Source organism: Suncus etruscus, chromosome 15 (genome assembly GCF_024139225.1).
Source record: "Suncus etruscus isolate mSunEtr1 chromosome 15, mSunEtr1.pri.cur, whole genome shotgun sequence".
Lineage (NCBI taxonomy): Eukaryota > Metazoa > Chordata > Mammalia > Eulipotyphla > Soricidae > Suncus > Suncus etruscus.
The window spans coordinates 59,055,960-59,078,587 of NC_064862.1; the positions used below are offsets into that span (position 1 = coordinate 59,055,960).

The 22,628-nt window shown below is 47.8% G+C and overlaps 3 protein-coding genes across 3 annotated transcripts; 2 read left to right on the plus strand and 1 right to left on the minus strand.

The window, feature by feature from the left end:
- Window positions 1-1,290: 1,290 nt before the first annotated feature.
- Window positions 1,291-8,065, minus strand: TRIM72 (tripartite motif containing 72). Its single transcript, XM_049788125.1, has 6 exons — window positions 7,676-8,065; window positions 4,309-4,404; window positions 3,992-4,222; window positions 3,566-3,588; window positions 2,433-2,551; window positions 1,291-1,865 (listed from the first exon to the last, which is right to left on the minus strand). Exons 1-6 carry the CDS (start codon window positions 8,063-8,065, stop codon window positions 1,291-1,293), a joined length of 1,434 nt encoding a protein of 477 aa, XP_049644082.1.
- On the plus strand, window positions 6,035-6,304 carry PYDC1 (pyrin domain containing 1). The gene has a single exon (XM_049789595.1). The coding sequence runs from the start codon at window positions 6,035-6,037 to the stop codon at window positions 6,302-6,304; it is 270 nt and encodes an 89-aa protein (XP_049645552.1).
- A 12,404-nt stretch (window positions 8,066-20,469) lies between the features above and the next one.
- Window positions 20,470-22,202, plus strand: PYCARD (PYD and CARD domain containing). The gene is made up of 2 exons (XM_049789231.1): window positions 20,470-20,785; window positions 21,813-22,202. The coding sequence occupies exons 1-2, from the start codon at window positions 20,470-20,472 to the stop codon at window positions 22,067-22,069; spliced, it is 573 nt and encodes a 190-aa protein (XP_049645188.1). The 3' UTR covers window positions 22,070-22,202.
- The last annotated feature ends 426 nt before the right edge of the window (window positions 22,203-22,628 follow it).

Below are 22,628 nucleotides of genomic sequence, written 5' to 3' on the forward strand. Positions count from 1 at the left end.
TAGAAATTTGAAGCAACTGAATCAAATGGCCACATTTGAGTTTTCAGAAGGATGATAGTTCCTAAAATGAAGGCCAATGGGATAGTGGCAAGCAGCAATAGGTTATTTGTCTCTTTATACAGAGTTAACCAGGAAGTCAGTCAGAAAACAGTTGTTCACTTATTAAAGCTGCATTTCACAACCAAGAAAATTTTTTACTTTACTGTTTTGTTTTTCCAGCATGGAATAATTGCTTAAATTAATTCTCTCTGTTTTGTGGCCCAGAGCAAGGGCCTAAGGGATTTCTTCTGGGAGACACTGTCAGGAGTGCCTCCCAAACACCCACACCCACCACCACCACCACCACCACGACACCATATCTTTAAGTCTCTCTTACCTCACATCCCCTGCCTTTCAGCTCTCTGTTTAGTTCATCTCCCAAAAAATCTCCACATCTGTACCAACTGCCAGAGGTTTACTTGTGCCTTCCAAAACCAACAAAGCAGCACAGCCTTGAGTGAAGGCCATTCCCCATTTTCCATTCCCCATTCCCTGAGAAGGGGAGAGCAGCTTCTAGTCCCACCTGCCTGGATCCTGAAAATCCCTGAGAATCCCTGAGACCTTAGAGCCAAAATCAAAGTGAAAACCAGCAAGTAAGGAGAGGCCAATTTGAAGGTGGGGGAAGGAGGAGAGCCTTTATTCTGCAGACAAGATAGAAGTAACATCCTTCTCTTGGCACTTCCTCAATGTCCAAGATATCCAGTAACATACTCAGAGGCAAAAGGAAGGAAACTGGGATCTGTATTTCCATATCATGGGCTGGGTTTTAAAGGGCTGCGGTATGGAGGGAGCTCTGGTTTCTGTGCTAAGGGCCTGGCCTGTCTGAGAACTGCTGAGTATAAGTATTGGAAAGCAAGAAGGGAGAGTTCATCTAGGCCACAGAGCAACTCTATTGCTTAACCTGGAAAGCTACTAGGAAGATAGGTGAGCTTCCCAGAGGTGTCTGGACATGATGGAGCACAGCTGAGCTTGTGGGGAATAGTGTGATGAGGAACCCCAGCCCTCAGGAGAGACTCCTTACCCACCCCTTAATCTCCCCAGACTGGACCCTGATTTCCCTAAGGAACCCTTAGACCTCTGCTTCTCAAAGGGGTGTTTCTATTGAAATGACTACTCTGTCCTCACCGCCAGTCCAACCCCTCCCTGACAGACTCTAGTTCATCCCAACCCCAAACTATTCATTCAGGACTCTTGAGGGCCCAGTCCCACCCCACCGCCCCTTGGCTCTGTCTTCAGTCTCCTCCCTGCAGCTCAGATCTCCCCCTGCTCAGGCGTCACTAGCTGCAGCGGCTGAGCATTCTTGCCCTTGTCGTGCCAGCACACGTCGAAGAAGGGGTACACAGGCCCAGGTAGGCGCTCGTGAAATGCAAACAGCAGCTCCAGCGCATCAGAGGAGCTGGCGTCATAGAAGGAGAGGACACCGTCGGCGAAGCTCAAGTAGATGCCGATGCGTGTGGGCCGCCGCTCGCGAGGGCGCAGGGCCTTGGGCTCCTTGGCCTCCACATGCGCCTCCAGGATCTTGCCCTCGCGCTGCCCAAGCAGCCACAGGCCCTGCGAGGGCACTGCGTGCAGCCGACCGCGACGATTGGCCTGGGCAGAGATCACGCCCAGGGCCCACCGCGGCTTGTCACCCACCTCCACCTCCCAGTAGTGCTCGCCCCCCGACAGCTGCTGGTGTGCCACCACTGCCACCGCCTTGTCGAACTGGCGAGGGTCCTCCCCGGCCGAAGGCGCCTTCTGCTCGGAGCACTCCACACGGCGGCCGTACATGGACAGCACCAGGCTCGGGTGGGCCGTGTTGGGATCCAGCGTCAGCTCACTCAGTGCTGCAGAGGAAACCGGGGGTCAAGCCCTGGAGCCTTCTCCCACCCAAAGCCTGGTCTCTTCCAGTCCTCCCCATTCCCCCACTTCTTCTGCATACTAGTCTGGGCTTCTTTTGTTCAGCCCGAAAGTGACACCATTCTTTCTGGGGAGGACTCAGAGAAACCAGGGAGATCTTCTCTTCTGCTCACCAACTTTGTGAGCTTGCATCATCTTCAATGGCTTAAACAAAGGTTCCTCCGGAGCCACCTCCCCCGAACCAGACAATGCTGACTAAGTCCAGCTCAGCAAGATCCTAACTACTGACAGTAAGAGGCAGGGCCTGGCTCAGGGTCCCACCCCACCCATGGTTCCCTAGTTGCCACATTCTCAGTCTCCCAGGCTCAATCCAAGCTTGAGGCCCCCCTCATCTTTCAGTGTGGCTCTCTAGGGTGGAGGGAGCCCAGATATATCACTTTCAATGATTTCCCCAGGCTTGTGTCCAGCAAGTGGCTGAGAATACGAAGTTGGCAGTTAGGGGCTAGGTGCACAGTCAAACACAAACCAGGGATCACCCTTCCCACCCCCTATACCTGGCATCAGTGCCCGGAACATCTTCCTCCAGACCTGAAACTTGAAGTCATCTGAGATGATGGGCAGCTGGATGTCCAGCCGAGCTGGTGGTGGTGACTCTGACAGGATCTTCTGCAACCTGGGAGGGAAGAAGGAGAAGGTATGGGCGAAGACTTCGCGGAAGAGGCGAAGGGATAAAGGCTAAGCCCTGGGAAAGGTGCTGCAGTGGAGCACAGGTGAGCCCACTTTCCTGCCAGATGAAGATGATCCAGAGTTGATGATTGTTGGTGACTGCACAGTGGGAATCCTGTCACTGTACTTCCTGTCACTGAATTTAAACTGAGTGAGAAGTATCTAAAATGGTACTTCTATGTGGTGTAGATTTCATTACAATTAAAACTATATATCTGTGGCCAGAGCAATAGTTCATTGGGTAAGGGCATTTGCTGCATAGAAGCTGATCCAGTTTCGAAGCCCAAATTTCATATGGTCTCCTAAGTACTATCAGGAGTAATTCCTGTGTGCAGAGCTAGAAGTGACACCTGAACAACACTGAGTGTGGTCCCAAAAACAAATTAATTCACTTAATGTAATTAAAATTATGTGTGGGGAGCTGGAGTGATAGTCATAAGTAGAGCATTTGCTTTGCATGCAATGGACCTGGGCTCAATCCCAGCATCCTATTGGGTCCCCCAAGATAGCCAGAAATAATTTCTGAGCATAGATCCAGAAATAATCCCCAAGAGCTGCTGAATGTACTCCCCCTGCAAAATAAGTGGGGGGTATGTGGATGAGTGGGGTGTTTGAGGATGCACCTGGCTCGTGAGCGCTTCAGTTTGTGTCCCAACCCCTAACAGCCATCTTTGTCACCTGCCCATACTGAGTTCCCCTCATCTGGCCTTTCTGCTCCTGTCTAGTTCTCAGTGTCCTGCTCAAGTGTGTGCTCCTTCAAAGTCTGCCCTGGACCCTGCACAATAGCACAGGCTCAGGGCATGGCCCCACCTGCCTCCCTCTTGCCTATATCATCATTCTACAGCATCATTCAACATTCAACATGAACAACTGTGCTAGGAAAGGGCAGTGCCCTGAGTGCAGGGGTGCAGGCATGGTGGGGGGAGAAAGGAAACTAGGACAGGGGAAGATCCAGTCTCACCTGCTGGTCACCAGGCAGTATTTCTGGAAAAAAATAAGAGAATGGAGATGAGACGAGAAGGGAGAGGAGCAGGGTTTGGACAAACATTTGAGGAAGAGTAAGCCACTAGGATTGCATGCATGTGGGTTCTGGTAGAATCAAAAATGTCAAAAGAAGCCCAGACTCAAAGGCTCCCACAGACTTTGACCTCTGTGTGCATCATAAAATTCCCCTGCTCAAGACACAAATTCCACAAATTAGTAGCACCCAGAAACACATGTGCTGTGACATGCCCACTTTGCTGTGGTCTTCTGCAGTGCTCAGTCTCAAAGACCTCAGAACTGTCCTGGTACATGTGGGCCTCAGGGTTATTGTCTGCCAATATATGGGATGTCTGGAGCCCAGTGCAAGGGGAAGGGCATGGGGCAAAGACCCGATGGGGCTCACCATAAGAAACTCAGTCTGTGGCTTGTCTGCTACTTCATCCAGAACCTGCTCCATCTGCCGCAGCTGCTCCAGATAAGAGTTAAGGCCACCCAGTTCCCGCCGCAACGCCTGTCCTGCCTCACTGCGCACACGCTCAGCCTCACGATCCAACGAGCCCTCCAGGGCAGTCAGATACACCCGCATCTTATTCAGCTGTTCCCCCACAGCCCCTCGGAACTGTCGAACTGTCTCCTGTGAAAGCAGAAAAGTAAACAAGCACTAGTCTGAAGAACCCTCACGCTACTCCAACACCAGCGTGGACTCTGTGGGCACCTCACCTCCACCTCAGTCAACTGGTGCTCCAACACGCCCACACTCTTCTCCTTGTGTGCACGTGCCTCTTGCAACTGCAGCATCTGTTGTGGAAGCTGGGTCTGGGGGAGGGAGAGAAGTGAAACCACTGCCCTCAGAAATCGTACCACCCCATCCCAACCTGATAGCTCTTCATCAGCCTGGTGGCATTTTATTATCCACAACCTGAATAATAAATTGGAATGTCGGGGGGGGGGGCGGAGAGATCTCATGGAGGTAGAGCATTTGCCTTGCATGCAGACGGACGGGGTTTGAATCCCGGCATCCCATATGGTCCCCCGAGCCTGCCAGTAGCGATTTCTGAGCGTAGGGTCAGGAGTAACCCCTGAGTGCTGCTGGATGTGACCCAAAAATCAAAATAAATAAATAAATATATTGGAATGTCTGTCTAGCCTTGACTCCCCAGGTGCCAGCCCCCACACACACACCAGCACCCCCCAACCCACACAAAGTCCTGTGAAGATAACAAGTGCAAATGTATTTTAGACAGCAGGCTTTGTTGTGTGGTGGTCAAAGAAATGCAGCCTCTTTCAATTACTGGGCTTCCCCTCTACTTAAAAGTAGGATTTTGGGGGCCGGAGAGATAGCATGGAGGTAAGGCGTTTGCCTTTCATGCAGGAGGTCATAGGTTCGAATCCCCGGTGCCCCATATGGTCCCCTGTGCCTGCCAGGAGCAATTTCTGAGCATGGAGCCAGGAAAAACCCTGAGCACTGCCGGGTGTGACCCAAAAACCACAAAAAAAAAAAAAGTAGGATTTTAGGGGCCTGTGAGGTGGCGCTAGAGGTAAGGTGTCTGCCTTGCAAGCACTAGCCAAGGAAGGACCACAGTTCAATACCCTGGCGTCCCATATGGTTCCCCCAAGCCAGGGGCAATTTCTGAGCGCTTAGCCAGGAGTAACCCCTGAGCATCAAATGGTATGCCCCCCCACAAAAAAAAGGCAAAACAAAAAAATAAAGTAGGATTTTAGGTGGGTAGAGAGCTAGGTCAAGCAATGCCTGGTGTGGTGACCTAGTGTCTACCAGCCACAGGAACACAAAGCCAATAGTAAGCCCTTAGCATAGTCCAGTGTGACCAAAAAAATAAAAAATAAATTGAAATAAAAGTAGAACTGGGACTGTAGTGATAGTACAGCAGGTAGAGCACTTTCCTTGTATGATTCAGTTTTCAGCATTCCATATGGTCCCCTGAGTCTGTCAGCAGGAGTGATCCCTGAGCTTATAGCCAGGAGGAAGCCCTGATCATCATTGGGTATGGTCCACAAACCAATAAAATAAAAACACAAATAAAAGTAGAACTTTAGGTAAAATCTCTGGCCTTTGGAGCAGGCAGCCTAGCCAGAGGCTATGGGCCACTTTGTCCAGATCTGCCAGTTTGTGATTTGTGAAGTGCAGGTCCTATGGCTCCTGCCAAAATCTGAGTGAGGCTGAGAGGGGTGTGGCCTTCCATTCTGATGATAGCAGCTCTGCCTCTCATTCCAACCTAACTTTCCTCTTCTGTAGAATGGAAGCAGCCATCCCACATCCCTGTGGCTGTGACAGATCAGGGCCTCTCCCTTTTGCACCATTCCCCTCTGTGCTATTTGCCTGAAATCTCTGCCTGGCAGGGAGGAGACCCACTAGGTCAATCTCCACCCCAAGTCATTTAACTGGGACTGCCAGTCGTCTGAAGCTCAGAAGTGGCAGGACTGAGCCATGAGGACGAAACGAGATGCCATCCTGATGGCTCTGGAGAACCTAACCCCTGAGGAGCTCAAGAAGTTCAAGCTGAAGCTAGGATCTGTAAAACTGCAGGAAGGCTTCGGCAGAATTCCTCGGGGGACCCTCTGGCAAATGGGTGCTGTGGACCTTACTGACCAATTGGTGATTCACTACTGTGAGGACTACGGCGCTGAACTCACTGTGCTCCTGCTCCGGGATATGGGCATGCAAGAGGAGGCAGAGCGGCTCCAGGTTGCCACGTGAGTCCCTGGCCGGGCAGACACCAGGTCAACTCTCCTAAGTCTGGCACAGGAACTCTGGACCCAGCCCCTTCCTCATTAAGGACCTGCCTTCTCTTGCCCTTCCAGCCCCTTTCCCCCACATCCCTCTCCAGGTCCCTCCCTGGCCCTTCCCATCCTGCAGTGAGGATTGATGGCATCTCTCTCCCCTGCTCCCTCATGGGCCACCTGATGCTACCTGGCTTCCCTGACTCTCTTCTTCCCTTGCAAAAAAAAAAAAATTTTTGCCTGTATTTGCAGAGTTCAAGAAGTTCAGGCAGAAGTGGAGGGGCATCCACACTCAATTCTGCCAGCATTGGGCAAGGCGCAAATGGGAGCCACCAAGGGGAAGTGGGCTGCCTGGAAGATTCTGGGGTTTCTGAAAACAATGTCTATCTCCTCTAGGAGTCTGGCTGCCCAGGAGTAAAGTAAAGTGCACAGAGCAGGAACAAACCACAGCAGCTTCCAAGCCGGGCAGCCACAACGCTCCAGGCCCTAGTCACACCCTCAGAGCCCACCTGTCTCTTCCCCTTCCACAGCCCAATAAAGAGTGAAGGACAAAGACAGTGTTGATCTGTGGAATCCTTGGTCCTGGGGTGGGACCGCCACCATCTGATATGTGCTGACGAAAGACATGCTGATGGCATGTCCATGCCTGTGTTGTTCTGGTTTTTTTGTTAGGTGTTTTTTTCCCTGGGGGTGGAGGGGTCACTTCTGGCTCTTCACTCAAGAATTACTCCTGGCAGTGCTCAGGGAACCAAACCCAGGAGGGAACTATCTCACCCCCACCTACATTTCTCTTTGTCATTGTCTAAATGTTCTTGTTGGGCATCAGTGGGAATCGCAAACCGTGTGGAATACGACTCTATGTGTGGGTTCTGGAAGTCCAGGTCCTGCAGCTCCAACTGGAAAAACAGCTTTCCCTGTTCCACCTGAAGCTGTTCTCCCAGGCTTCCTTTGGGTGAGTGGGCACTGCGGATGTTCTGCTGAGCAGCTGTGCCACCCCAGTGGTTACTGCTCCCCTCAGCTGGACTCGGTGGACAGCAGACATCGGACCCGCGGGTCTCACCCACTCGTGCACCGCAGGGTGGTCTGGGGCCCCAACTCCAAGCTGCCACCTGGCTATAACTCGGCATCGCGACCCCGCATTGCCACTGTGAGGCCAGAATCCGGTCGTGCCACACACACATAGCCAAACCATCCCCATCAGCCTCTCCAAGGCTCCCCTTTCCTTCAGCTTGTCACCACCACGTCCTTTCAACTCGGACGACTGGATCCTAACATTCGACGCCCAGACCTCGCTAACTTTCCCGTCCGATTTCCAGCCACCCCACCAAAAGCCACCCAGGACCCGCACCTTGAGGCGCGCGTGGGCCTCTGCGGCGGGCAGGAGGCGGTGGCCGCGGTGCGAGCCGAGCGAGGCGCACACGCCACACACGAGCACCCGGTCCTGCTCGCAGTAGATGCTGAGCGGATCTAGGTGCTCCTCGCAGTGGCCCTGCGGCACCTGCTTCAGCCCCTCCACCAGGCGCGCCAGCTGCAGGTTAGTGTTGAGCGCCTGCGGCCGCGTGGGCGCCTGGCAGCTGGGGCAGGGCACCGTGCCGTCGGCCGCAGGCTCCCCGGCGACCCGACCCAGGCAGGCCCGGCAGAAGCTGTGGCCACATTCAGCCGTGATGGGTGCGTCGAACAGCTGCAGGCACAGAGGGCAGGACAGTTCCTGATGCAAGAGGCCCGGCGCGGCAGACATGGCAGACCTGGGCGGAGGAAGGAGGGCTGAGTCAAAAGGCTCCAGCCGGGCCCCTGAGCTCTAAAGACCGTCTCTCCCCAACGGGATACGACTCTCCTTTTAGACAAGGGAGAGGACTCAGACTCAGTTCCAAATGCAACCTCAACTTCAGGTGTCAGCTTCAGACTCGCCTACCCCCAAATAACCTCTATCAGGGACATTCCTAAATGGTTCAAAATAACCCAATTCCAAAACCTTTCCTTTGTTGTTGCCCATCAGCCGCAAGCCTGGCTCAGCTTCAGGCCTCCTCTCACTCCCCTCTGCAGACACCTACTCCATGTCACCCCACCATGACCCACCCCACACATCCAGATTCACAGAACTCACCGATCCAGCTAGAGATCTTGTACCAAAAAAGTTCTCTCAGGAGACCCTCAATATGAAACCTAGTTAGGGGGTGGGGGTCAGAGCTCTAGAAATAGGTGAGTGGCAGGCTCAGAGTAGGACCAGGCAGCCGTTAATAGTGAACCCTAATGGACAATGAGCTCACAGTGACCAGTGGGCAGACCCTCCCAGACCTGCCCTGGCCCAGGACTATATTTAGCAGCCACCTTTCCCATCAGTCACTTCTGGAAGCCAGTTTCTAAAAATGAGACAATGGTCAGCCAACAAGATGTCAAGACCACCTGTCTTGGCCCATCCAACTGTCCCATTCTCTGTCCATCCCAGAGCCAATAGAGACAGGATTCTTTACTCCATAGCTAAGAGAAACAGGACTAAGAGGAACCCTTTCTTGCTTCTCCACCCACACCTGTCTCTCTTTTCTCCTGACATGTGGCCAGTCCCCTGTTTGTCACCCATTTCTTCTCCAAGTTTAAGACCTGTCACAGCTACACAGACAGCATTTTCTCCTGCACCAGAGCAGGCCTTTACCCCACCCTGAAGGCCTTGTTGCCTCCAGAACTGAAGGGACAACTTCTCTCCTGAATTCAGCATGAGCCCAGCGCAAAGGGTCACAGCTAAATAGGCACACAACCACCCACAGATCCTGCAAAATTCTATTCAATCCTGGGAACCCCAGGCCTTCTCATGCTAAATCTGGTTACATTTCTTCAGAATAAACACCAATGTCCTCTCTGGGCAAGACCTTGTCTGATCTCACCTCATTCAGCCTCTGGGCTGCCCTTCATCCCTCTAACTCCAGCCTTGGCCTTTGCACCTTTGCACTTGCCATCACTCTTCCTAGGACACACTCAGCCCAGACTCTTCTCTGCTCCCCACATTTTCTCTAAAAACATCACCTTTTCTTTTTTTTCCTCCCTTCTTTCTTTTCTTTCTTTCTTTTTCTCCTTCTCTTTCCTTCCTTCTTTCTTTCTTTTTTTTTTTTTTTTTTTTTTTAGTTTTTTGGCCACACCTGGTGACACTCAGGGGCTTCTCCTGGCTATGTGCTCAGAAATCGCTCCTAGCTTAGAGAACCATATGGGACTCCCGGGAATCGAACTGTGGTCCATCCTAGGCTAGTATGCACAAGGCAGACACCTTATCAATTGCGCCACCATGCTGGCCCCTCTTTCTTCTTTTTTTAACATCATCTTTTCAGTGGGACCTTCCTAACTTCCAGATTGAAACTAAAATCTCCTATCCCTGCATTTTTCCCTCCATAACACTATTTGACATTCAAACCTATCTGGTGGTGTTTGCCCTCCTGTAAGAACATAAAAGATTACTGATGTAATTTTAATTTTAATTTTAATTTCTAATATAGGATGCAGTATGTGGCACATAGCCAGTCTCATAGGTTTGTAATGAAACAAACAAACAAAAATGAGCTAAACACTAGCTTGCTTGGCCCTGTATGTGACTTCTCCCTCATCTCCACCTTTGAGTAGATATGCTCTCTTCTTTCTGAGCACTCTCAGAGTTTCTCTTCTATGTCAGTATCTTTTTTTTTGGGGGGGGGAACACCCGATAACATTCAGGGTTTACTCCTGGCTATGTGCTCAGAAATCGCTCCTCGCTTGGGGGACCATATGGGATGCCGGGGGATCAAACCACGGTCAGTTCTAGGTTAGCGCATGCAAGGCAAATGCCCTACTGCTTGCACCACTTCTATAGCCCCTATGTCAGTATCTTAATCTCTCCCATTAGACTCTCTTTACCTCTATCTTTGGTTTAATACTAACCTCATTTTATCCCAAATATTCACATCAGGTATTCCAAGTTCCAGATAGACTTATTACAGACCTCACTTCTTCAGTCTGTTAGTCTCAGAGCAAATAAGCACCAAAATAACCCAAACCAGTACTTGAAGGGTATCAGGGAGTTAGGGAGTCCCACAAAAATCCCACAAAATCCAAGAAATCTGTATTTTTATTTATTGGAGGCCTCCTCCCCAGAGTGCTGAGAACCACCAGGGCTATATTAATCAAAGTTTAGAAAACCATGGACTGAGCCTAGGGCATGGTACCTGCAGGCATGCACTCCAGTTTATTGAACTATCTTCCTGGCCCCTTCTCCACTCTCTTCATGTCTAAAATTCTAATTTCCACCCAATCATTTTAAATTGGGAGGAGAAGGCCTCTCAAACAATCCTCAGTAGACCCAGGCCCATTCCAACAGTGGGCTCAAGGGCCACCATGTGCTATCCCAGGTTATGCTGGGAGTCAAGCTTGGGGACTAACATATTCAGGTATGTTCTCCAGTCCTTTGAACTATCTCCCCTTTTTTAATGGTTCCAAAAAGACCCCATTCATTCCCTTTTTTGATAGATCAAACTTGAACTTTAGTTAGCAAATTGGCAGTGAGGGTAGTAGGGAGACAGCATATCTGGGGTCTTTATCTGAAACCACACTCCACTTCACTTTGGCTCAACAACTCAACCCCATGGGGCCGGGAAGGTGGTGCTAGAGGTAAGGTGTCTGCCTTACAAGCGCTAGCCAAGGAACGGACCACAGTTCGATCCCCCAGCGTCCCATATGGTCCCCCCAAGCCAGGGGCGATTTCTGAGCACATAGCCAGGAGTAACCCCTGAGCGTCAAACGGGTGTGGCCCAAAAAACAAAAAAAAACAAAAAACAAAAAAAACAACTCAACCCCCAAAATGTAGAGCTCACCTGGTATTTCCATTACTTCCACTGGGGCCAAAGTTTCGTTCAGTAGGAGTGAGTGTCTATAAGGATCCAGGAACCATGTTCAGGTATGAGAAAATATGCAATATGTTATTGTCAAGACCCAGCATGTTCCTGGGGGACACAAAGCTCAAAGGAAACAGATTTCAGCTTCCCTACAGAGAATTTCCCAAAGCTGAAATGATAGGTTCCAGGGGTGGTGAGAGTTCCTATAAGGAATAAATGCAGCGAAACCAGAGATTCCTCAATAGGGCCAATGCCAAAGCAAGTTCCAAACTGCAGCTGAGCTGATGGGATCGTCTCCTATATTCCTGGCTTCAGGATCTCCAACTACAATATAGAGTGGAGTGATGAGAACATCCTGTGGATTTATTACAAGGATAAAACTGGTTGTCCTCTGGGACCAGTACATAGTAACTAGGGCTCAGACAGCAGTGATGGCACTGAGTTCAACTCCTAACTGTACTCTTTCCGAATCTTTTCACTTGAAAACTGGGAATCATATCAGGATTGAATTGTTAAAAAGATTCAACAAGGAGGAGCTGGAGAGATAGCACAGTGGTGTTTGCCTTGCAAGCAGCCAATCCAGGACCTAAGGTGGTTGGTTCAAATCTAGGTGTCCCACATGGTCCCCGTGCCTGTCGGGAGCTATTTCTGAGCAAATAGCCAGGAGTAACCCCTGAGCACCACTGGGTGTGGCCCAAACACCAAAAAAAAAAAAAAAAAAATTATGGGGCCGGAGATAACATGGAGGTAAGGGGTTTGCCTTTCATGCAGAAGGACGGTGTTTCGAATCCCGGCATCCCATATGGTACCCTGTGCCTGCCAGGGGCGATTTCTGAGCATAGAGCCAGGAGTAACCCCTGAGCCGGGTGTGACCCAAAAACCGAAAACCAAAAACCAAAAAAAAAAAAAAAAATTCAACAAGGTCATTTATGTAGTGCTCTTACAAAAATGCCAGATCTATAGAAAAATTCAAATTGTGGTAATATTTGTAATTTTTTCACTATTTCAGTAAATTAATAATACAGCATGTAAACTGTAATCTGCTAGGAAGAGCTAAGAGGCAGAAACTTTTCTATTTTTTTTAGGCCACACACAGCTGTGCTCAGGTGTTCCTCCTGCTCTGTGCTCAGAAATCGCTCCTGGCAGGCTCAGGGTAATGGAATGGTAATCCCCTCTCCCTAGACTCTTATGCTAGGTGAAGTGTTCAGAGAACTGAGCTTTGAACCCTGGCAAGAAAAAAAAAAAAAAACTCTGGATCTCATCTCAGGCCCACCCTTGTACTCTGGATTAAAGCCAGAGCCGTTGGTGGTAGTAAGATTCTTCCTGGGTGTACCTACCCCCACCCAAAGTAATTCTGTGATTGCTAAAGCCAGATAGTCTCAGCCTTCTGAGACCAGCAAGAACAGGACTACCTGCCAAAACTTGGGCAAGTCAATTATTCTCTGTGCCTGTTGGCATCTTTGTACCACAAGAACATTGGTCATGTTGTTGTGAAGTTATGAAATAAAGCTATGAGGTTATAAGTGATTAAGAATTCTTGTGTAGTGCTTTGAATAGGTCAGGCAAGTAGTAAGTGCTTTTATTTTTTTAAAAAGTTTCTGCCTTGGGCCGGAATGATAGCACAGCAGGTAGGGAATTTGCCCTGCATGTGGCCAACCTGGGTTCAATCCTGGCATCCATATGATCACCTGAGCCTGTCAGGAGTAATTTCTGAGTGCAAAGCCAGAAATAACTGCGGAACACTGCTACATATGGCACACACCAAAAAAAAAAATTTTTTTTTTTCGGGGCAGAGAGATAGCACAGAGGTAAGGCTCTTGACTTGCAAGCAGCTGACCGAGGACCAATGGTGGTTTGAATCCCGGCATCCCATATGGTCCCCCTTGCCTGCCAGGAGCAATTTCTGAGCACAGAGCCAGGAGTAACCCCTGAGCATTGCCAGTATGACCTAAAAACTAAAAAAAAAAATTTTTTTTTCCATTTAAATAAAGAGCAAATCCAAATAAAAGTACTGGGGCAGAATGATAGTACAATGGGTAGGGTATTTGCCTTGCATGCGGCCAAGCCAAGTTTGATCCCTAATATCCCATATGTTCCCCCAAGTACCTCCAGATGTAAATCTTGAGAAGAGAACCACCGAGCACTACTTGGTGTGGCTAAATAAATAAAAATTAAATTAAAAATAAAAATACTCCAAGACATATCCTGATCAAAATCATGAAAATCATAGCAAATAGAATATTGAATGCAGGGCCAGAGTAGTGGCACAAGCAGTAAAGCATCTGCCTTGCCCGCGTTAGCCTAGGACAGACCACGGTTCGATCCCCCAGCATCCCATATGGTCCCCCAAGCCAGGAGTGATTTCTGAGCGCATAGCCAGATTTCTAAGCATCACTGGGTGTGGCAGAAAAACCAAATTAAAAAAAAAGAATATTGAATGCAGCAAGGTCAATGAGAAATTACATATAGCCTATTTACCAAGCAAAAACCTTCAAGCCCAAATACTATCATGTGCTTTAGTGAAAAAAACTAAATAAAATGAATGCCTCACCAAGAATTCTTCACCCAGCTAGACTCTCATTCAGATTTGAAAGAAGGATATACAACTTCATGGATAAGCATAGCTAAGAAATTTTATAGACTCAAAACCATCTTTACAAGAAAGATTACAGGAACTACTTTAAGATAAGATAAATCCCACAAATACACCTCACTCCTAGAGAAAGATGGCACAAACCTCCATGACAATAATTTCTCTTAATGTCAATGGGTGAAATGTACCAATTAAGAGATACAGGGGCTGAAGAGATAGCACAGTGGCAGGCCATTTGCCTTGCATGCAGCTGACCCGGGACAGACCGGGGTTCAACTCCTGGCATCCTATATGGTTCCCCAAGACTGCCAGGAGCTATTTCTGAGCACAGAGTAAAGAATAACCCCTGAGTGTCAGGTGTAACCCAAAAACCAATCAAGCAATAGCTTTAAAAAGAGAGATAAAGAGAGATACAGTGTGGTAGATGAATTAGAAAATTGAGCCCAACATTCTGCTACCTGCAGGAACTACATTTGAATAGTCAGGGCAAACAGAGGCCCAAGTCAAAGGCTGGAACAAAATTATTTGAGATAATTATTTAAACAAATAACTCCCTCAAAAAGGCCAGGATGGTCATTCTAGTTTCAAACAACATGACTTCAGACTCTAAAAGGTTATGAGACATAAAGACTCATTTCTTGATTATCAATATATATATGCCAGGGAAAACTCACAATTCTACACATATGTGCACCTGATGAGGGACCAACAACATATATAAAATAGCTACTAAGAGACTTGAAGGAAGACATTGATGGCAGCACAACAGTAACTGGAGACTTCAACAGCACTCTGTCACCTCAACTAGATTAAATTCAGCAAGGAAATTCTGGCTTTGAAGGAAGACATGGAAGAGAGGGGTTTAATAGAATAGGTAAGTAGGTAGGTAGGTAGGTAAGTAGGTAGGTAGGTAGGTAGGTAGAGTGGTATGTAGTAGAGGGGTAGGTAAGTAGAATGATAAATACATAGATATGACTCTTCATCCCCCAAAAAGCAGAATAAGCATTCTTCTACAATGCACATGGGACATTCTCCAAGAGAGACCACATGTGGTGTCAAATATCATACCTCCATAAAATCCAAGAGGATAGAAATTGTATCAACTACCTTCTCATACCATGATGCACTGAAATAGAAGTTAATCACAAGCAGAAATGGAGACATGTAATCAGGTTTACTCATTATAGAAGCCTGATTCATAAAGAGATAGCATATGCTGTCACTAGTCTGACCAGGAAAGTGGAAAGCCAAAGCTTTACCAAGGAGAAACTCAGCTGAAAAGGCACACATGTGGGCCCGGAGAGATAGCACAGCGGTGTTTGCGTTGCAAGCAGCCGATCCAGGACCAAAGGTGGTTGGTTCGAATCCCGGTGTCCCATATGGTCCCCTGTGCCTGCCAGGAGCTATTTCTGAGCAGACAGCCAGGAGTAACCCCTGAGCACCACCAGGTGTAACCCAAAAAAAAAAAAAAAAATGAAGTCATGTTTTCTTATTTTTTATTATTTTTTATCTAGTTTTTTTCGGTTTCTTTGTTTTGTGGTAGATATTGAAGTAGTTGTCCATTTATTTTATTTACATATTTACTTTTTCTTTCTTCTTTTCTCTTCTTCCTCTTTGCGCCTTGTCATATTTCCTATCTCACGACCATGGCAACTATGTGGTGCATATTTTTATTGCTGCAGTGCACACTGGATATCTTATTTGATTCCTCTTTTTGAACTGTTGTGGTGTTTCACCTTCTTTTTTTCCCCTTTGTCCCTCAAACCAAGGATGAGAGCCTCTAGAATGACTCTGCCCATAGTCGGCGTAGTCAATTTTTACCCCATTATATTGCTTTTCTCTTCCTCAAACAAAACCACATAACTTGAACTTTCTAGTCCCACCTCCCAATTAGAGGGGGCAGTAATGGAGGCACCAAGACCAAACAGTTATAAGACCACTAAGTAATAAACTAGACACAGAAGGGACCACGCATTCTAGCAGCCTGGGGGGGGGGGGAGGAGTGGAGGATATGGGAGGCAGGATGGGAGTGGTTGTGGGAGGACAATTTGGTGGTGGGAATTCCCCTGATTCAATGTAAATATGTACCTGGAATATTACTGTGAATGATATGTAAGCCACTATAATTAAAAAAAATTATATTAAAAATGAAGTCATGAAATTTTACTATATATGGATAACATGGAAATTATTATGCTGAATGAAATAAGTCAGAGGGAGAAAGATAGACATAGAATAGTTTCATTCATCTGTGGTATTTAAGAAAAATAAAAGACAGTATGGTAATAATACTCAGAGACAATAGAGATAAGGGCTAGAAGGACCAGAGCATGGTATGAAGCTTACCACAAAAAGTGGTAAGCACAGTTAGAGAAATAACAATACCAATAACTACCATGACAATGATAGTGAGAGAAATAGAATGCCTGTCTCTAAGACAGGCAGAGGGTGGGAGAGGAGGAAAATGGGGGACATTGGTGGTGGGAAAGTTGCACTAATGAAGAGGGAGTGTACATTTTATGACTGAAACCCAACTACAAACATGTTTGTATCCATGATGCTCAAATAAAGAAATTTTTTTTTTTTTTTTTTTTTAGTTTTTGGGTCACACCCAGCGGTGCTCAGGGGTTACTCCTGGCTGTCTGCTCAGAAATAGCTCCTGGCAGGCACGGGGGACCATATGGGACACTGGGATTCGAACCAACCACCTTTGGTCCTGGATCGGCTGCTTGCAAGGCAAACGCCGCTGTGCTATCTCTCCGGGTCCAAGAAATTATTTTTTAAGAAAAAAAGAACAGGGCCCGGAGAAATAGCACAGCGGCGTTTGCCTTGCAAGCAGCCAATCCAGGACCAAAGGTGGTTGGTTTGAATCCCGGCATCCCATATGGTCCCCGTGCCTGCCAGGAGCTATTTCTGAGCAGACAGCCAGGAGTACCCCTGAGCACTGCCAGGTGTGGCCCAAAAAAAAAAAAAAAAAAAAGAACAGGACTAAATATCCAACCTGTAGAGTAAACAACAATGAAATCATGAGAACCAAACTTTAACTATCAACTTTAAAGGTACCTGTTATGATGGTAGCTGGAAGGAGGGCAGATAGGGAGGCATGGGATGGACTCTGGGAACATTGATTGGCACTGATGATGGACTGGTGCTGAAATACTGTATATTTAAAACTTAATATGAATATTTGTAAATTACAATGTAAATAAATAATTTTTTTTAAAAATCTAGAAACTGAACTCCTATATAATCCAGCAATACCACTACTGGGAATATAGCCTATGGGCCCAATAACACAATCCAGAAAAGCTGCACACCTATGTTCTTGGCCACACTATTCCCAATAGTCAGAATCTGGAAACAACCCAAGTGCCCAAGAACAGATGAGTGGATAAAGAAATTGTGGTACACACAATGAGATACTACACAGCTTTTAAGAAAAATAAAGTCATAAAATTTGCTTAGAGATGGATGGATGTGGAGAGTGTTATGCTGAGCAAAATAAGTCAGATGGACAGAGATAGGCATAAAATAATGGTACTCATTTGTGGGATATTAAAAAAAATGTTCTGTTCTTTACAAAAAGCGGCTCCTGATTAATGATAGACAGTCAGGAACTCACCAAGGCAGACCAAGAGGAGAAAGGACACTAGCAGAAAAGATACAGTTATATTAACAAGGGCTTAGAAGGCCAAGTCCAAACTTGGACATGACTCAAGAGCATGGAGAGGCATCCCTTTGGCCACAATACAACACATGTACTAGAAATTCTAGGAGGACTATGAGTAGTGAAGACACTATAATCATGAGCCAGAAATACTGGTTGTTGGGACCACAAATGCCATCCATGGTTGTTAAGGATGTTGGAGCATAATAGGACCCAGTCTGTATAAGGCAACATGCACAAAAAAGGGATGCTGGGTCCCACTACCTTCAGGTTACTGAAGCAGCACTGACTCTTCATTCGTTTACCCTGCAAAATGCTCAGGCCACCACATGCCAGACACTTTGGCCACTGGGGATCCAGTAATAAGCCAGACATGGTCCTTGCCTCATGGAGCTCACATTCTGGAGGGAAAGTGAATATCTCATCAGGAACTAATGGATGTGTTAGGATCCCATCTCAAAAGGGAATCATGATTGTTAAACTCAGCTGAGAGGAGAAAACGAAAAACTCCAATAGCTCAGATAAAGGGTCAGGACTCAAAAGAGAGACACTGTGTCTCTCAGCTCTCGGAAGCTGCCTTTTTGAGAAGCTTGTTGAAGCTGGTTTCCATCTTTGAACCCTTCATTTATTGTTGATTCCACAAATGAGCATCTCCATATTCTAAAGCACTGTTCTGAATGCTGCATGATCTCAACAGCCATGATTTACAGACTGTTAATTTGCTAAACATTGTTCAGTTTGAGTCATAGTTGCTATGAAAGTCATGAAGATGGGCCCGGAGAGATAGCACAGCGGTGTTTGCCTTGCAAGCAGCTGATCCCGGACCTAAGGTGGTTGGTTCGAATCCCGGTGTCTCATATGGTCCCCCATGCCTGTCAGGAGCTATTTCTGAGCAGACAGCCAGGAGTAACCCCTGAGCACCGCCGGGTGTGACCCAAAAACCAAAAAAAAAAAAGAAAGAAAGAAAGAAAGGAAGGAAGGAAGGAAGGAAGGAAGGAAGGAAGGAAGGAAGGAAGGAAGGAAGGAAGGAAGGAAGGAAGGAAGGAAGGAAGGAAGGAAGGAAGGAAGGAAGGAAGGAAGAAGGAAGGAAGAAAGAAGAAGAAAGAAAGAAAGAAAGAAAGAAAGAAAGAAAGAAAGAAAGAAAGAAAGAAAGAAAGAAAGAAAGAAAGAAAGAAAGAAAGAAAGAAAGAAAGAAAGAAAGAAAGAAAGAGAAAGAAAGTCATGAAGATGGCATAATCTGGAAGTGGCATTTAACTTTCTCTTTTTGGTTTTGGGGCCACACTAGTTGTGCCCCATACGCTATTTCTCTAGTTTCAAAAGCTCTGAGTTTTTTTGTTTGTTTGTTTGTTTGCTTTGTTTTGGTTTGTCTTTGTTTTGTTTTCTGAGCCACATCTTGTAGTGCTAGGAATTATTCCTGGCAGGTGTGGGAGGGACCATATGGGGTGCTGGAGAGAAAGACTTAGGTCAGTTGCATGCAAGATAAATACATTTAAATAACGAAGAGCTTTGTCAGGCTAAAAGTGAACAGATCCCAAGTAAGGTTAACAACATGTGCAAAGGTCTGCAGAAGTAAGGGAACCTGGCTGGTCCAGTTGGGAATTGAGTGTGGCAGGAACTCTAGAAGGGAGAGCAGGATGTGGAGAAGACAAGAATGGGATGGTCCAGAAGCCAAATAGTAAGTCTTCCCAGCTGTGTTAAGGGGCACTGTCATAGCTCACTTCACAATTCTCCCTCTCTCACAAGCTCTCAGGGAATCATGACTTCTCTCCAGTCAAAATTTTTCTTGGAGGCACACATGTGCTCCCAGGGCCCATGTGCTGGTGCTGCACACGTGTTGCCAACCCATGCACATGGTACCTGCCCACATTTCCATTCTTGAGATGTGCACTTCTGTACTTTGTTACTTTAACTCTGGGACATGTACCAGGGCTCTCTCTCTGACTTTGGAGACGACTGTGTTCTCTTGATCGCATTACTCTCTTTTTCCTGACCACTCCCTCCTCTTCCTCCGTACTTTCAAATAAAACTTATTTTTATTTCAAAAAAATTGTCTGAGGACCAGAGAATTAGTACAGTGGGTAGGGACCTTGCCCTGTATGCAGTCGACCCAGGCTCAGTCCCCAGCATCCCACCCATATGGCCACCTGAGAGGACCATGAGTACTTCCGGAATGCAGAGTAACCCTGAGCACCACCAGATTTGGAGCTGGATAGTACCAGTGTTAAGGTGCTTGCCAATTTCAATCCCCAACACCAGCTGCAGCCCTAACACGAACAAAAACCTTTTCAACTAATCAAAGATCTCTTACTTCCTATAAAATCATTACTTCCCATGAAGGTCATCTCTGTGAACCAAATTCTGGTGCCCAGGATGCATATGGCAAGATTCCAGGTGATACCAAGAAGCCTAGATCATGCAGGAATTTTTTGGGGGGAGGGGGTCACACCTGGCGCCTCTCAGGGGTTCCTCCTGACTCTATTCTCAGAAATAGCTCCTGGCAGGCTCAGGGGACCATATGGGATGCTGGGATTTGAATCACCGACCTTCTGCATGCAAATGCCTTACCTCCATGCTATCTCTTCGGCCCCTCATGCAGGAATTTTTAGCAAGAGAATGAGCAGATGTTAGTATATTCACTTTACAGATAAAGAAACTGAGGCTCAGGGAGATAAGAGTGCACATTGCTACTCTAGTCTTCATCTCAAGGTAGGGAAAGATGGAGATTTCAGGGTTCTAGGATTCTGATATTCATAAACCAAGTCCCTAGCCGCTGGCCTGTCCTAGCTGGTGCAAGCCTGGGGACGCATATGTCACCCAAGAGTATCACCAAGCCAGGACACAATCCTGGTGCATAATACCATTGACCGGGCACCGCAATTCCATTCCCTCTTGGTGGGAGCCAAGATGCAGAGGGAACCCTAGGATGGAAGAAGACACTTCTCTGGGGCGGAGTCAAGAGGGCAAAGGCGGGGAGTCGCCTTGAGTTGACTTCCTGCTCTGTAGGAATCGTGGCAGCGTGAACCCCCAGAGCCATGGGGAGCGCGCGCGACAACATCCTTCAGGAGTTGGAGGATCTGACCTCGGATGAGTTCAAGAAATTCAAGCTGAAGCTGCAGTCGGTTCCGGTGCGCGAGGGCTACGGCCGCATCCCGCGAGGGCAGCTGCAAGGCATGGACGTCCTGGACCTTACCGACAGGCTCGTCAGCACCTACACGGAGAGCTACGGGGTGGAGCTCACGGTGCAGGTGCTGGAAAACATGGGCTTGCAGGAGCAGGCGGTGCGGCTGCGGAACACCCAAAGCGCTGGTGAGCGCCCCTCGCCCAGGCCCCCCACTTCCTTTTCTTCCCGCCACCTCATAAGCTCCTCCCGCTTTCAGGGAGGGAAGCTTCTCGCTCTGCTCTGACCTGGGGTGGCGAAGGCCAGAGGGTCACTTCGCTGATTTCTTTACAGACCCCAGGGCGGCCCCAGAACCTGAGCCCACCGCGAAGGCGGCCGAGCCCCAGAGGAACACTGGGCAAGGTAAGGCTTGCACCCCGACCTCCTGCACTAGCCTTGGGGACCCACCCTGCCGCACCTCTCGCAGAGCCAGTCTGCCTTCCCAAAGCAAAATCCTCGAGGCCAGATTGGGCGGGGAAAGGGAACCGAGTTCTACTCGTTCAGCTATATTAGGAGTCCTCAAACTTTTTGAACAGAGGGTCAGTCAGTGCACTGTCCCTCAGACCGCTTGATGGTTGGACTATAAAAAAATTAAAAAAAAACTATGAACAAATTCCTATGCACGCTGCACTTACCTTATGGGGACAAATACAGTATGTAAAATGAAGAACAAGTAAAGTCCACAAACTTTCCAGTATTTAAATGAGAACTATTTCAATCCCCAGCACCAGCTGCAGACCTAAAGCAAACAAAATCCTTTTCAACTAATGAAAGATCCCTTACTTCCTATGAAGTCATTACTTCCCATGAAGGTTATCTCTGTGAACCAAATTCTGGTTCCCAGGATGCATATAGCAAGATTCCAGGAATCATGCAAGAATTTCTAGCCTGCTTTGGTGGACCCTAGTTTGAGGACTCCTACTGGAGGAGTTGAGAGACAGGGAGAAGAAGGGGAGTCAGAGAGTGCAGAGCACACCCCACACATAAGCAATCCAGGTCTCTGGAACAAGTTGGCAGCTAAGCAGGACAGGATAAATCCAGCGGGATAAATGTCCTTGGCGGGTTGCATGTGGCCTTTGGGCCTTAGTTTGAGGAGCCCTGAGCTATATCCTAGGTCCCAGCTTATACTCCAGCCCAGTGTCTCCAGAAAACCACTGTGTGGTTTTCAGATTCCTGCCCCCACCATCACTCATGTGCTCTGCTCCCTCTTGCCCACAGCTGTGTACTTTGTGGACAGACACCGAACAGCACTGATAAACCGGGTGACCAACGTGGATGCCATACTGGATGCCCTGTATGGGAAAGTGCTGAAAGACGAGGAATACCAGAAAGTGCGGGCAGAGAGCACCAATGCGAACAAGATGAGGAAGCTCTTCAGCATGACACCATCCTGGAGCCCAAACTGCAAGGAACAAATGTTCTATGCCCTCAAGGAAACTCACCCACACCTGGTGGCTGACCTGGAGAGGAGCTGAGGCCCCAGTCCAACACAGGTTCTGCAAACCACTTGTTTTTGGTTTACACCCAAAAGTGCTCAGAGGCTACTCCTAACTCTGCACTAGGGAACCACTCCTGGCAGTACTCAGGGAACCATATGGATACCAAATATCAAACCCGGGTCGGCCGAATGCAAAGCAAGCACCCTACCTACTGTACTATTGCTCTGGCCCCTAAACGATTTTTTTAATACACAATATATGAAAACCTAGCTTGTATGTATGTGTGTTTCCTATATTCAGCCTTGGAAGCCCATGGTAAGCTATGTACCCCAATATGGCTGCCTGAGGAACCTGCCCATCTCCTGTGTCTCCTTAGGGCTCTTCTGAGGCACATTCTTTGTATGCAAGAAAGATTGATCTTCAACACCTCACATCTCCTGAGCACAAGGTATGGCCCCAGAAATAAAAAATAGGTATATGGGCCAGGAACATAGCATAGCAACAGAGACACGCCTTTGGCTCAGTACCTGGTACTGCCAAGCAAACTAAAAAAGGCATGGCTGAGACATTAATAAGCCAAGTACATGCTTTGCAT